Here is a 16,479-nt window from a genome sequence, read left to right on the forward strand (position 1 = left end):
TGATAGCCTTATTTCTAATTATGTTGGTTTTTTTTTTTGGTCATTTTGTTTTAGGTAAGCTGACCCCTTTCAGTATTTCCTGTAATGCAGGCCTCGTAGTGGAGAATTCCCTCAATTTTAGTATGTCTGGAAAAGTCTTAATTTCTCCTTAATATCTAAAGGAGAGCTTAGCTGGATACATTATCCTAGGCTGGTAGTTCCTTTCACTTAATAGTTTGAATATTTTATTCCATTCCTTTCTGGCTTGTAAGGTTTGCCCTGAGAAGTACAAGGATAATCTAATGTGTTTACCTTTATAAGTTATTGTTTTTTTCTCCTGGCTGCTTTGAGAATTCTGTCTTTGTTGTTGATTTTTGATTATTTTAATTCAATGTGTGTTGGTGAAGGCCTTTTTGGGTTGAGATAATTGGGTGTTCTGTTGACTTCTCGAATTCTAAGTTCCAGCTCATTCCTTAGATTTGGGAAATTCTCGTCCACTATTTGTCTGAAAATGCTTTCTAGTCCCTGCTCCTTTTCCTTGCCTTTGATAATGTCCATTATTGTTAGGTTTCCTCTCCTGATGGTATCAGGTAGTTCTTGTATTTCTCTTTCATAATTTTTTTCTTCTTCAGTTTTTCTTCTTCCTTTTAATTTATTTCTAGATTTTTGCCTTTGATATCACTGTTCCTTTCTTCCTTTTGGTTGACTCTGTTTCTCAAGTTTGCTATTTCAATTTTCAACTTTTGCAATGTGTTTATCTCCGGAAGATTTATTCTGTTCTTCTTGAGGGTTTCAGTTTCCTTGCTCTGCTCATCCAGTTGTTTTTCAATTCCTGATATTGTTGATACGACTCGTTTCATAACTCACTTTTTCAAAAGTACCATCCTGAATTCTCTGTCATTTAAGTTGCATATTTCTATGTCTGTAAACTTATTTTCTGGAGATTTTTCTCTTTCTTTCTGAGATGCCTTGTCACCTTGGTTGTTCATGGTGTTTAATGGACTATTTCTCTGCCTGGGCATTAATGGAAATGTATTCAGCTTTTTTTTCCAGAAAGAAGATTTATTATATAAAGGTTTCTCCTTAGGCTGCTGCAGAGAAGTCACTTTTCTTTTGGTTTCCATTAGGAGGCGTCTAAGCCTCTTGGATCCCTGCTTTGTTTTATATAAAGCCTTTTTTTTTTTCTTATAGATGTTTAATCGCGTTCACTACTCTCAGTCTCAGCCCCTATCAGTGTTAGTGACAGTTTTGGTAGTGTTTGCTCAGAATCCCTGGACCTCTGTGGTGTTCGGTCTTGGAAGGTAAGAGGGGAGGGGCCTTCTGGGTTGGGGGTTGGGATTGGGTGCTGTGGCTGAGCCTTGGTTTTACAACCGCAGCTGGTAAAAATCAACTGTTGTTTCTCTTCCATCCCCGCTTCTCTGTGGTCCCCATTTCTCTGCCTTTAGCCCTGATGACTGGGCCCTGCCGCTGCCCACAGCACTCCCAGGCAAGACTGTTCCGTGAACTTACCTCACCTTCTCCCTTCCTCCTACAGGGATCTCCGGCGGCTGTGAGAGGCAGCTTCTTTATTTTTCCCTGTCCACCGCCCGATACCCAGAGTTCTGATCTTTGATAACGCGATGCACAGATCCCATGCCCAGATGTGCTGGTGTGCAGTTTGGGTGTTTAAGTTGAGTTTTAGATGTTCAGCTTGTTGTTTCAAGGAAAGAGATCTGGGGATGTCGCTCACTCCTCCATGTTTCTCCAAACTCCTCCTCCTGTTTTCTTTTCTAAAAGCTTTATAGTTTTATTAATTTACGTCTGTGATACATCTTGAATTAATTTTTTTCTATTAAGTGTGATACCGCAGTCAAGGTTTATTTTTTTTATCTATGGATGTCTACTTGCTCCAGTACTATTTGTTCAAAAAGCTATCTTTCCTCCGTATTCTTGATAAGTGTAGCTATATAATAAGTCTTGAAATTGAGTTAACTGATTCCTCCCACTCTATTCTTCCAAAATTGTTTTAGGTATCCTAGTTCCTTTGTCTTTTCTTTAATTTTAGAATGATCTTGTCTATATCCATAAAAAATCTTGCTGGGGTTTTGATAGAAATTGTGTTAAAGCTATATATCAATTTGGGGAGAATCGACATTGTTAGTACTATGTTGAGTCTCCCAGTCCATGAACATGCTACGTCTTTCCATTTGTTTAGATCTTTGATTTTTTTTTTTCATCGATATTTATAGTTTCAGCATACAAGACCTGCGTACATTTTGATAGATTTAAACCTAAGTATTTCATTTTTTTGAGTGTGAATGTTACTGTATTTTTAATTATAGTATCCATGCCTTAGTTGGTATAATATATAAATACAATGCTTTTCTGTGTTTATCTCATATACAGACCTATCTTGTTTTATTGCACTTTGCTTTATTGGGCTTAGCAGATACTGTTTTTTATAAGTTGAAGGTTTGAGGCAACTCTGCATTGAGCAAGTTTATTGGTGCCATTTTTCCAACAGCATTTGCTTTACTTTATGTCTCTTTGTCACATTTTGGTAATTCTCACAATATTTCAAATTTTTTATTATAATCATGGTAATCTGTGATTAATGATCTTTGATGTTACTATTATAATTGTTTGGGGCCTGGTGGACTGTGCCAAAGTAAGACAGCAAACTTAATTGATAAATGTAATGCATATTCTGACTGCTCCACCAACCCTTGTCTCTCTTTTTTTCCTGGGGCTTCCCTATTTCCTGAGACACAACAATATTGAAATTAGGCCAGTTGGTAATCCTACAGTGGACTCTTAAGTGTTTAAGTGAAACAAAGAGTCTTACGTCTCTTACTTTAAATCTAAAGCTAGAAATGATTAAACTTAGTGAGGAAAGCATGTTAAAAGCCACAATAGGCTGAAAGCTATTGTGCCACACTGTTAGACAAGTTGTGAATGCAAAGAAAAAGTTCTTGAAAGAAGTAAAAAGTGCTACTCCAGTAAACACATGAATGATAAAAAAAACCAAAACAACCTTCTTGCCAATATGAAGAAAATTTTAGTGGTCTGGATAGAACCAGCACTATGCCACACTATGCCACAGCCTGTTACAGAGCAAGGCCCTAACTCTTCAATTCTGTGTAGGCTGAGAGAGGTGAGGAAAAGTTAGAGGTTGGTTTATGAGGATCAAAGTAAGAAGCTGTCTCTGTAACATAAAAAAGTACAAGGTGATGCAGCAGGTACTGATGTAGAAGATGTAGCAAGTTACCCAGAAGATCTAGCTAAGATAGTTAATGAAGGCGGCAACAGTAAACAACAGATTTTTAATGTAGAACAAACCAACTTATTTTGGAAGAAGATGTCATCTAGGACTTTTCAGTGATTTCTTCCTTGATTAAACAATTTAAAATCATATCCCCCACTCCTTCTGCTCCATTCTCCATTTCCTACTAACTAGAAAGAAGTCAGTGCTTGGCTTCAAAGCTCTTAAAGGACAGGCTGACTCTGTTTTTAGGGACTAATGCAACTGGTGGCTTTAAGTTGAATCCAGTGCTCATTTACCATTCTGAAAATCCTAAGGCCCTTAAGAATGATGCTGAATCTACTCTGCCTGTGCTTTATAAATGGAACAACAAAGCCTGATGACAGCACATATGTTTACAACATGGGTTTCTGAATATTTTAAGCCCACTATCAAGACCTGTTGCTCAGAAAAAAAGATTCAAAATATCACTGCTTATTGACAATGCACCTGGTCACCTGGGAACTCTGATGGCGATGTACAACAAGATTAAAGTTTTCATGACTGCTAACACAACATCCACTCTGCAGCCTAGGAATCAAGAAGTAATTTTACTTTTAAGAATTATTGTTTAAGAAATACATTTTGTAAGGGTATAGCTGCCATAGATAGAGTCTTCGGATGGATCTGGTCAAAGTGAATTGAAAACCTTTTGGAAAAGATTCACCATTCTTAGATGCCATTAGAAACAGTTGTGATTTATGAGAAGATGTCAAAACATTAATAGTAACAGGAATTTAGGAGAAGTTGATTTTACCCTCATGGGTAAAACTTTGAGGGGTTTAAGACTTCAGTGGAAGAAGTAACTGCAGATGTGGATATGGCAAGAGAACTAGAATTACAAGTGGAGCCTGAAGATGTGACTGAATTACTACAATCTCATCATAAAACTTTAATGGATGAGAAGTTGTTTCATATGGATAAGCAAAGAAAGTTGTTTGTTGAGATGGAAACTATTCTTTGTGAAGATGCTGTGGAAATTGTTGAAATAACAACAAAGGATTTAGAATATTACATAAACTTAGGTGATAAAGCTGCAGTAGGGTTTGGGAAGATGGACTCTTAATTTTGAAAGAAGTTTTACTGTGGGTAAAATTTTATCAGATAGCATCACATGCCATAGAGAAATCATTTGTGAAAAGAAGAGTCAATTGATGCAGCAGACTTCATTGTTGTCTTAAGAAATTGCCACAGCCACCTCAGCTTTCAGCAACCACCACTTCGATCAGTCAGCAGCCGTCAAATTGAGGCAAGACCCTCCACCAGCAAAAAGGTTATGACTCTCTGAAGGTTCAGATGATGTTTAGCATTTTTTAGCAATAAAGTATTTTTAAATTAAGGTATGTACATTTTTTTAGACATGCTATTGCACATTTAACAGACTGTGGTATATAACTTGTAAATACACTGGGAAACCAAAAAATTTGTGTGACTTGCTTTATTGTGATATTCACTTTATTGCAGTGTCTGGAAACGACTCTGCAATTTCTCAGAGGTATGCCTATATTCTGCACTTTGCTGAACTCATTTATTTGTTGGGTTCATCTGCAAGTAGGGACAGTTTTATTTCTTCCATTCTGATCTGTATGCCTTTTATTTCCTTTTCTTGCCTTCATAGGTTAGAATTCCTCTAGCATTACGTTGAATAAGAGTGGTGAGGGTGGACATCCTTGCTTTATTTTCAGTCTTAAGACAAAAGCATTTAGTATTTCTCCATTAAGTATAATGTTAGCTGTAGGGTTTTTGTAGATGCTCATAATCATTGAGGAAGTTCTCTATTCCTATTTTTCTGGTAGTTTCTGTCATGAGTGTGTGTTGAATTTTGTCAGATGATTTTTTCTTCCTTTAATGATATGATTGTGATTTTTCTTCTTTAACCTATTCATATGGTGGATTACATTGATGTTTTAAAATAGTGAACCAGCCTTGCATCCCTGGAATAAACCTTAATAAATCCCTGGAAAACTTTTTTTAATGTATTGCCGAATTCTATTTTATAATATTTTGTTAAGGATTTTTACATCTGTATACGTAAAAGATATTGATTTATAGGTTCATTCTGGCTTTGTTTTGGTATCAGGATACTAATATTAGCTTCATAAAATTAATTGGAAAATGTTTTCTTTGCTTCTATTTTTGGATGAGATTATATAGAGTTGGTGTTAATTTTCCTTAAAAATGTTTGGTAGAATTCTCCATTGAAACCGTTTGGGTCTGGAATTTCTATTTTGGGAGTTTTAAAATTGTGAAGTAAATTTCATTAAAAATCATAAGGCACTTATCTATTGTATGAGGTGTAGTAGTTTGTGGTTTTTGAGATATCAGTCCATTTAAGTTGTCAAACATGCATGTGTACAATTGTTCATAAAATTCCTTTATCAGTCTTTAGATGCCTGCAGGGTATGAAGTAATATTCCTTGTTTCATTCCTGATATTGGTAATTTGTGTTGTCTTTTTTTTCTGTCAGTTTCGCCTAGAGGTTTGTCAGTTTTATTGATCTTTTCAAAGAACCATCAGTTTATTTCATTGATATTTCTATTTTTCTGTTTTAATATTCATTTATTTTTGCTCTTATTTTTATTATTCCCTTCTACTGTATTTGGGTTTATTTTAGTCTTTTTCTAGGTTCTTGTGGCAGGGGGCTTAGTTTATTGATTTGAGACTTTTCCTCTTTAATAATGGATGCATTTAGTGCTATAAATTTCTGTCATTGCTGCATATCCTACAAATTTGGATATGGTGTATTTTCATTTTCATTTATTTCAGTGTATTTTTTGATCTTCCTTAGGACTTCATGTTTGAACCGTGGATTATTTAGTATACTACTTAGGTTTCAAGTGTTTGGAGATTTTCCTGTTATCTTTCTGTTATTGATTTCTAGTTTGATTCCATTATGGTCAGAGAACATACTTTGTATGATTTCTGTTCTTTTAAATTTGTTGAGGTTTGTTTTATAGCCTAGTATATGGACTATCTAGTTATATCATCTGTGGATACTTGAAAAGAACATATGTATATTGCTGTTATTGGATAGAATGTCCCATAAATGTTGATTAGATCTTTAATTGATGGTGTTACAGAGTTCTGTATCCTTGCTGATCTTCTGTCTAGTTATTTTTACAAAATTGTTGAGAGAGGGGTATTGAAGTCTCTAACTATAATTGTGGATTTGTCTATATTTCCTTCCAAGTCTTTCGGTTTTTACTTCACTCATTTAGTGGCTCTGTTTGGTGCATGCACATTTAGGGTTGCTATGTCTTCTTGTTGGACTGATCTTTTATGATTATATAATGTGCTTCTCCGGTAATTTTCTTTGCTCTAAATTCTACTTTGTCTGGTGTTAACATATAAAAATGTAATTTTAAATTTAAATTTAAATAGGCACATGTGGCTGCCATAATAACTAGTTCTGGAGGATGGAGAGAGCTATGGCACAATAAATTTAACTAAAGGGTAAATTTTATTGTACGTTAGAAAGTACTAAGGGCAATGGGTAGTTAGTAGGAAAGAGAGAGTGGGGCAGAGGGAGTGGGAGATGTGACTTTAAATTGGTTAATCAAGGAAGAAATCATTGAATGTGATACTTGAACAAAGATTCGAAGGAGAGAGCCATGCAAATACCTTGAGGAAGAGTACATCAAAGGCTAGCAGAAAGGTGGGCCATTGTAAGAATGTTAATTTTTACTCTGAGTGAAATAGAGAACCACTTGAGGTTTTAGAGCAGACCCTGATTCATTCTGACCTATGTTCTATGAAAATCATTCTGGCCAGTTTGTTGAAAATAAACTGTAAGGGTCAAGGGTTAGAAGCAGGAAGACCATTTAGGAGACAAGAATACAGGTGATGATAGCCAACCAAATGGTTAGAGCAGATTTTAGGGGAAATATCAGACATTCAGTTTTGGATATATTAAGTTTGAAATGTTTATTAGACAAGCAGAGAAAGCAAATAGATGAGCACCTGCCCTTGTCGGGCTTACACTTTACTGGAATATGGGTAATAAACACAATATATAAGTAAAACAAGTACATAAAACATATACTATGTTAGAAGATGATAAGTTTCATGGAGAAAATTCAAGTACAGGAAGATGGATAAGTGGTATTGGGGGACTAACTTCTTGAGAAGGTAACATTGGAGCAGTGGTAGAAATGTGGTGAGGAAATAATACCTGGGAGAATAGTAGTTCAGGTAGAGGGAACCAAGATGTAAAGGTTCCCAGGTGGGAGCATGGCTGGTGTATTTGAAGAAGAGCAAGGAGGCAAAGTGTGGCTGGAGCAATGTGAGTAATGAAAAGAGGATTAGGGATGACAGCGGTGAAGTAACCAATGTCTGGGTTATAGGCCATTTTAAGGACTTTGGTTTTTATCCTGAATGAATTGGGAAGCTAGTGGATAGTTTAGCAGAGAGAGGTATGATCCGACCTACAAGTTTAAGCCACTCTGATTGCTGTGCTAAATAGGCTGAAGGGGCAAGGGTGGAAACAGGAAGATTCGATAGGAGACTATTACAATAATCCCAGTAAGAGGCTGTGGTAGCACTGGAGATAATGAGGGATGATCATATTCTGGATACAGTTTAAGGGTTGTACTGGCAAAGTTGGTTTATTGATTGAATGTGGGGTGATAGGAGTCAAGAATTAGTCCAAGAATTTTGCCTTGAGCAGTGGGAAGGATATAGTTGCATTAATTGAGGTGGGAAAAACTGGAAAGAGCAGGTTTGAAGATGATTTGGAGCACAGTTTTGGACATGTTAAGTTTGTGATACATATTAGACATCCAAGTATGGGTGTTCAGTACTGTTTTATGGTTTTTCTTGAAATAATGGTACTAAAACAGTGTACTCACTGTTCTGAAAATGTTACATTTGTTAATATCTTAATTTTTAACATGTTCTGTCTTGGCAAAATTTTAATATTTTGGAGAGGGAGAAATTATTTGACTTTTTTTGGCTTTGCTGCCAGAGTTGATGGTACTTCCTTAGAGTTATAAAAATATTCCGATTTTAGAAATGGAAATATAACTGTATAGTCTGAGTGTTTCTACTTGCTTTCTATTTTAGGTCCTATTACTGCTGGATTGTGCAAGATATTTAACCCTGTTTTCTTTGAGGTATGACTTAAAAATTAAACATCTTGAATAAGAAAAGGAAAACATTTTAGTTTTGGAAGTCAGGATGCCAAGGAGAAGGAAAAATCTTGGGGGAAATCCTTTTCGGAAGACTGCAAACTCTAAGGAAGTTGTTGTATCCAGTGTTGCTAGTCATGAGGAACCAACTACTACTCTTCCTTCCATATGTGAGAGAAAAGTTGATCAGGAAGAACTCTTCACCAGTATCTCAGAGATGTTTTCTGATCTGGATCCCGATGTAGTATATTTGATGCTTTCTGAATGTGATTTCAAAGGTGAGAAAAAGTTTAGTCTGAACCCTTTGCATCTTATAAGGTTTCTTGTATTATGCTTTGACCAGTAGTAATATAGAAAAATGACTGCTTTATTTCTATTTTGTTCATCACTTATTGAGCATCTGCTGTGGGAAAGGTTCTATGTTTGGTATGAGGGATATGAAGAAGAATAAAGCATAGTTTCTACTTTCAAGAAATGTACAGTTCTTGATGTATGATGCATCTATAGATATCATACCCTATGTTTTATTTATTTTTTACCTTCCTTTTAGAATAGGTTGGCACTATGAGTGGCAGTACTGTGCATTGTAGGATATTCAGCAGCATCCCTGGCTTGTACCCACTAGATGCCAGTTGCACCTCCCCACCAATCCCAGTTGTGACAATTAAAAATGCCTCCACGTATTGTTGTATGTTCCCTGGGTGTCAAAATCATTCCTAGTTGAGAACTGCTGTCCTAGAATGTAAGCTGCGTAAAGACATTTTAAAAACTGTTTTAACTGCTGTGTCCCCAACTCCTAAAATAGCAAATGACTCATAGCAGGACCTCAGTAAATATATATTGAGTGAAAAGGTAATTATAATTGTGGGAATGAGGGCTGGTAAGAGTTGAGGCTAGAAACCTGGTTTGAATTTCTAGTTCTGCCGCTTAGCCTCTATGGGTCTCAGTTTTCTTATAGGTTAGTGAGAAAATAGTATGTACTTCATATTACTTATTTGGTTAAGATTATGTGTGTGTGTGTGTGTGTGTGTGTTGATAGTCTTCAATATAGTAAATTATTAATGACTTCTAATAAATATGTTTGCAGAGGGGAAATGATCAAAGTTGACTAGATGAATAAATTAACTGTTGATGCTTAGTATTGATATTGGCTATGATTAGTAGAAGATAAAATTATTCTAGATTTGGGAAGTTTCGGTAATACATGATAAACTTCCATTTTTTATTCATTAAATGGTTTGCGATGTGAACATATCTAAGCTATCCTGTTTCATATGCATGCAGAAAACCAGTTTTTAGCAGTCCACATGGTGCTCAGAAATGATGGTGTGTAGAATTTTATGTGTGACTTCGATATTTATTTTCTAATTTTGATATCTTTAAAATTTACTTGTTGCACATATACTAACATAGCAGTGAGGGAGTTATAAGATAAATATAATACCCTCAATCTTAACAAAAAATATGCTTCTTTTTTCTAGCATCTTTGCTACATCTAGTTCATAAATACTGATGTTTTGAGTAGTATGAATAGTCGCATTGAAATTGTGTATTCTGCTTTATAAACTTAAGCATATTTTCAGTGTTGTTGTAATCTTTATATTTATTTTTAATAGCTGTCTAATATTCCACTGAGATGTACTCTTAAGTTATTAATTATATCTAAGTTTTTCATGAATAATATTTTAGAGAACATTTTGGTACAAATAGCCTTTTACTTTTCAATTTTTCACTTCCACAGTTTTATTTTTTATGTCATGGGTAGGGACAGTTTCAGGTCTTGGAAAAAGTGCTAAATTGCCTACCAAGAAAGAAGGTGTGCCAATTTGTAATACTATCAGCACTGTATAAATACAGTGGTTTCACCACAACCTTTTCAGCCTTGTGTAATATTATTTTAAGATTTTAATAGGAATAAAATTAAGCCTTTTATTAATTTGCATTTTTTTAAGAGGGATGTTGAACTTTTTTTGGTATATAAGTGTTCACTAATTCTTGTGTTCTTATGTGAATTATTCTTGTTTTTGTTGTTTTGTAACGTTTTAAGTTTTTTCCAACAATCTTTGTAAGGACTTTTGTGTGATCTATATCTTGATCTTACTTGTGTTAACTTAATACTGTTTTTCAATTTATACTTATTAATTTTTTTTGTCGACCTTTTCTTTGGTGGTTTTTCTATCATGTATATATTTTTTTCATTGAAATATGTCTTGTATTTGCTTTTTTCCCCCCATCTTTTTTCCCTATGTTTAGGGCTTCTAGCTTTTGTAGATTGCTATAATTTTCTAACTGGTCTCTGTCAGGCTTGCCCCCTCCAATCCATCTTTGTTTTTCTTCTTAAGGAAACATTAATTGGGTGCTTACAAGGTGCCAGTCCTTGTGCACAGCACTTTTTCATGGATTATCTCATTTAATCCTCACAACAACCCTATGAGGTAGGTACTTTTATTATCCCCATATTCCAAATGAGAAAATCAAGGCTTAGAAAGTTAAGTAAAGTAACTTGTTCAAAGTGTCATAGCTAGCAAGCAGGGATTTAAATGCCTGTGTTCTGACTCCAGATGAGATGTTACCTACTGTGCTGTGTTGTTTCTGTATTTATCTTCCTTGAAAGAAAATAAGACAAAACACAAAAATAAAAAAGCCCCAAATTTTAAATGCTTAACAATTTTAATGTCTCCGTATTTGTGTTATAACAGAAAGAACTCAAAATTGGAGTCAGAAATAACAGTCCTGGGCCTGTCACTTATCTGTGTGACTTGGGCCAAGTTAATGTACTTTTTGAACTTCATTTTCTTTATCTATTTGCTAGGAATGCTATACCTCATAGTATCATTTGAGGATTCAGTGAGGTGATGCATATAAAGCTTCTAGTTCAAATGCTGTGACAGGTAGATTCCTTTCAAGTTCCCTTAGAAAATAAAATTGATATTTCTTACCATGATGTACAGGACTCTTCCAAATTTCACCTGATCTCCCATTCCAGTTTTATCTTCTTTCATCTTCCATCATACTGCTGTGTGCCCACACTCCAACTAACTTCTCTTAATACCTTAAACATGCTTTGTGTTTTCAAGTCCGGCTTTGCCTTTCCACTCTGTCTGACAAGTTTCTTTTTAATCTTCAAGTACTAGTTCACATATTACCTTATGTGAAATCTTTTCTTATTCTCCTATAAGACTGTTTTGGCATTTGTATGTTATTAAAAGTGTAAATTATTTAATTTGTATTATATTATAATGTAATTGTCTCTAATTGCCTCTATTTGACTGCAAAAATCCTTTATAATTAAAATTTTTTAATTAAAAATTATTTTTCAATTACAGTTGACATACAATATTATATTAGTTTCAGATGTACACCATAGTGATGAGACATTTATATACTTTACAAAGTGATCACTCTGATAAGTCTACTACCCATCTGGCACCATAAATAGTTATTACAATATTATTGACTATATTCTGTGCCATACTTTACATCCCTGTGGCTCTCTTTAGTGTATGCACTGCCAAAGTGAGCACCCTGTGACTATTTTATAACTGGCAATTTGTATTTATTAATCTGCAAAAACCATTTAAGTGTGGTAAAAGAATGTCTTATTCATTTTTGTACAAAGTATGTCTGATATGTAGTTCCTGTTCACACATTTTTTTAATTAAGTGAAATTCATAGCATGGACCACATAAACAAATTAGGTTTAATAGAAGAGTACTTCAAATTCTTTATATTTAAAAGGACGTGCAGTGGCTAAGTGGTTTTAGGATCTTTAGAAATAGCCCTGGTAGATACAATTACAGATAATTTTACATTTACTCAGTAAATTCCTCAGAAAATGTCTATTTCATGACAGTTTATTAGCTTAGTTTGTTACCGTTTGTAAGTAACAGCATTTCATGTCTCTGTCTTTCATATCTTTTCACTAATACAGACTGATATATTAGTAAAATGTTAATTTAAAAATCTGAATATTTTAAAATTTCTCTATGTTCCATTCATTGGAAAAATCCAATATAATTATATGTATATTTTAATCAAGTTATGTTTTACTATTTTCAATTCATGTATATATATTTTATTGTTGTTGTTCCTGTTGTTGTACAGTTGAAAATGCCATGGATTGTCTATTAGAATTATCTGCCACAGATACCAAGATAGAACAATCATCTTCAAAAAGCTCCATTGCTTCTGAGAACCAAGTAAGTGCAGCAAGACATGAAATAATGGACAAGTGTCCTCCCGAAGAAGAGAGTGAAGATTCCAAAATGGATTCATTTTTGGACGTGCAACTAACTGAGGACTTGGATTCCTTAATACAGAATGCTTTTGAGAAATTGAACTCTTCTCCTGATGACCAAGTATACTCATGTTTGCCTTTGCAAAATGTTAATAGTTTTGGTGACCTGAGTGCATTTATAAATTCAGATTCAAGTAGTATGACTCCTGTTCTGTGTACACAAAATATGGATTTGAACAGTGAAAATTTAGAGAATTCTGCCTCTCTTTTAAGTTCAAACCCCTTAACTTCACATTCAGCTTCGAACGAGTCCAAAAGTGTTATAAAATATAACACATTGGAAGATTCTCTTCTCAGTAATTCTTTAAGTGCAGTAAATGACACTATGGTAGATTGTAACAATCTCAATCAAAGAGAGAATGAGCTTTTAGAATCTGAGTGTGTTGAGGCTCAGTTCTCTGAAACCCCTGTAGATTTGGATGCCAATGAACCTCAGGCTCCTTTAAATGTGCAAAATCCAGGACTTGGTTTACTGGGTATAGGTGGGGATCAGAAATCTACCTCTATCCCTGATGTGTTTGTACCTTCTGAAGAATTCAATTTCAAGGCACACAATCATAGTGAACTGCCACCAAAGGAGAAGGATGTGAATTACTGCCCAGTGCTTACCCCTCTCCCTCTTCTGCTGCCTCCTCCTCCTCCACCAATGTGGAATCCAATGATTCCTGCTTTTGACCTCTTTCAAGGAAACCATGGCTTTGTAGCTCCTGTTGTAACCACAGCTGCACACTGGAGACCTGTCAACTATACATTTCCACCCCCAGTTATTTCTCACACTTCCCCAACAAAGGTATGGAGAAGTAAAGAGGGAAAAAGTGCTTATCAAATACAAGAAACTCCAGTTTCTCAGGTTGTAAGAAAGAAGACATCGTCTTATGTTGGACTAGTTCTTATTCTTCTCAGAGGGCTTCCAGGATCAGGAAAATCTTTTTTGGCAAGGTATGAGGTTTAATTGAATTTTTAAAAAGCGTAATGCATGAACCTGAACATTTATAGCAGAGAGTATGAATATGTGCTTTTCTTAATAGAGATATTCAGTAACCCATAAAGTGATTTTTTTTCTGACTTTGTGGCTAATTTTATCGTTTTCATCAGAAGTTTTTATTGAATTCTTTATCTTAGGTTATTATTTTGAGAGGCAGAATAGAAGAAAAGATTAAAGATGATTCCAAGATTGTGAGGTCACAAAATCAACAAAAATAGCTTTATGTGAAAGAAAACTAATTTGAATTGGGGAAAGATGAGTTCATCTTTCATTATTGAACTAGAGAGCCATAGTTTGAAATTCAAGGAAGTCTTAAATACAAGAATTCTAGTGGTAGTTGGAAATTTGGGATTGTAGCATGTTGTTAATGCTTTTGTAGGAAGAGAGCATAGGATGAGTCACTGGTAGTTAAAGAACTTCAAATTTTCAGTGATTTATTTGTTGCAAAATATAGTACCCTTAATTATTTTATCTCATGTATCCATCTTTGTCCCTTTTATAGTTAAGGTAGGTTGTGGATGCCTTGGTTTCATAGACCGGAGTCAGGGTTAAAGGCAGCTTTGTTATATACAGTTGCTTTGTTTTCAAAGTGTCTCTCATCCCTTTAGCCTTAACTTCCAGAAGATTTATATTTAATATATTTTATTTGTCAGTTCTTTTTTTATTCCAAATTTTAACTCCTTTGCCTTTTTCTATTATATATACTTGAGAATGTCCTTGATGAGATCATTTTCAGTTGATTTTTGATACACTTTTGTTATCCCGATTTATCTGCCAGTAAATTTCCACATATTCTGCTTAAATGCTTATAAACATATTCTTCTGTAGACACATTATAGTTTTCTTTCTCACTGATTTAATAACAACGTAATAAAACATTTTAACTTAATATGGATATTGCAGTCATAATATTACATTTTGTGACTGAGATTGGAAAGAAAGGTGGTACCTCAAAAGATAATCAAACTGTGAAAAAGGTTTGAAGAACTAGATTTCAGGGGCCTTGGAGCTGTAGATAGCTACAGATAGAAAATGGAAAGAGAAAGAAGTGCTTGTTACAAAGTAGAAACTTACTAATATTTTTTGAATGAATAGAGAGAAATAACTGGAAACTCCAGAGACATAGAAGCTGAGCTTTCCCAGAGAATGGTCCTACAGTAGTAAACTAGTGTGCAAACCCAAGGAAAATGAGGGCTAAAAAAGGCTTTTGGATTTATCGGAAAGAAGATCATGAATAGATATCCTAAAAGCAATTTTGTTTCACTGTGAAGGTAGAGGACAAAGGGTTAAAGAAGCATCGATAATAAAGCAGTTAAGGGAAAGAGAGAAGTTGGGTAATAGTTGAAAGGGGTACTTAATGTGTGAAAAATTTTAAAGATAGCTGAGATATATACATGTTCAAGGGGAAAAGAGGAAGTGTCAGAGAAGAGAAAACTTAAGAGATAAAAGAGGATAAATGTAAGAGTCTCAGAGGGGTTGAGATTAGGTGATTATTTACCAGAATATAAGTTCCATAAGTGCAAGAATTTTTATCTTTTTTGTTTATTGATGTGTGTTCAGTGCTTAAAACAGTGTCTGGCACTTAGTAGATTAATAAAAATTAAATTTAAAACATTTTAGCTTTAGATATATTTACACATTTTAGGAGGAGAGGATAGTGATATTTTATAAATGGTCAAGAATGATAGTATTGTTATGTTTCTGTGGATTCTGTTTGTTTAGTTTTGCATGTATATCAATTATGTAGAAGATAAATTCCAAAATCAGAAGAGATATCCAAAAAACTGCCACATAACTATCTCAACTTTGCATAATTTAAGATTAATAGTGTATTAAGATTATATTTTTAGATGTTTTTGGCATACTCACTAAATTTATAGCAACATAACAAAGAGCTTCATCTACTTTTGAAGATCTGTTAAATTTTAAGGTACTCGACTACCTTGAAGTGATTTAGCACTTTGAAGGTGAAGTAGATTTGTGTGTATCAAGTGACCAGATTAGGGGGGATACCTGTGACTGGTAAGATTCTGAAGCATTTTTAGTTAACAGGTTTTCTTGATAATTAAAAATTTGTTAATCTTCAAACCTTTATAGTTAATGAGAAAAGACTTTATAACATTAAAAAAAGTTTCTGAAATAATTTACGTACAGCAAAGTTTTCTTGGGACGCAAACTTCTGCTCAAGAGAATTTCCAAAATGATTTGTTTGAATATTACAATATTCTCATGCTTTCAGTTTTTTTACTTGGATTATAACCTTGTGAAAATAAGAAGAGAGAATTAAGAGGAAAAATTAATGAAAAAATTCCATTTATCATTCACAGGACCTTGCAAGAAGATAATCCGAGTGGAGTCATTCTTAGTACTGATGATTATTTTTATATAAATGGACAGTACCAGTTCGATGTAAAGTACTTAGGAGAAGCACATGAATGGAACCAGAATCGTGGTAAGAATAGATATCAGAATCTGGATAATATTAAGAGTTCTATAGAGAAAATATTCTCTTGGTATTTGTATTTTGAGAGACATATAGCTTTTAAAAACTTATAATTAACTTTATATTCTAACTATATAATATATAAAATTATAACTATAACATCTCATGTTACATAATAAGAGGTAAAAGAAGTAGTGTTATCTCAGAACTGTTATGAGGATTAAACTAGTTAATTTTTTAAAATGCTTAGAACAGTGCATGGCACATTTAAGTTTTATTTAATCAATGGAGATCTTGTCAGAAGTAAATCAGATTTTCTACTTGGGTCTCAGAATAGCTCAACATGGGTACAGTTGTCTGGTTTGCACT

At 34.1% G+C, this 16,479-nt stretch overlaps 1 protein-coding gene across 13 annotated transcripts in view; it reads left to right on the forward strand.

Annotated features, from left to right (window-relative positions):
• The window catches only part of N4BP2 (NEDD4 binding protein 2), a 106,776-nt gene that overhangs the window by 18,779 nt on the left and 71,518 nt on the right, over positions 1-16,479 (forward strand). For 8 of the 13 annotated variants that reach the window (XM_039845000.1, XM_039844999.1, XM_039845001.1 and 5 more), the window contains exons 2-3: positions 12,490-13,621; positions 15,995-16,119. In XM_039845000.1, the coding sequence (XP_039700934.1) occupies positions 12,501-13,621; positions 15,995-16,119 (1,246 nt within the window). In that variant the 5' untranslated portion in view covers positions 12,490-12,500. Of the gene's footprint in view, positions 1-8,320; positions 8,664-10,727; positions 10,821-12,489; positions 13,622-15,994; positions 16,120-16,479 lie in introns of those variants that run through there. The other 5 variants (XM_039845003.1, XM_039845005.1, XM_039845008.1 and 2 more) reach the window with 4 other exon arrangements.

The sequence above is a fragment of the Pteropus medius genome, unplaced genomic scaffold, assembly GCF_902729225.1.
Source record: "Pteropus medius unplaced genomic scaffold, Ma_sr-lr_union100, whole genome shotgun sequence".
Lineage (NCBI taxonomy): Eukaryota > Metazoa > Chordata > Mammalia > Chiroptera > Pteropodidae > Pteropus > Pteropus medius.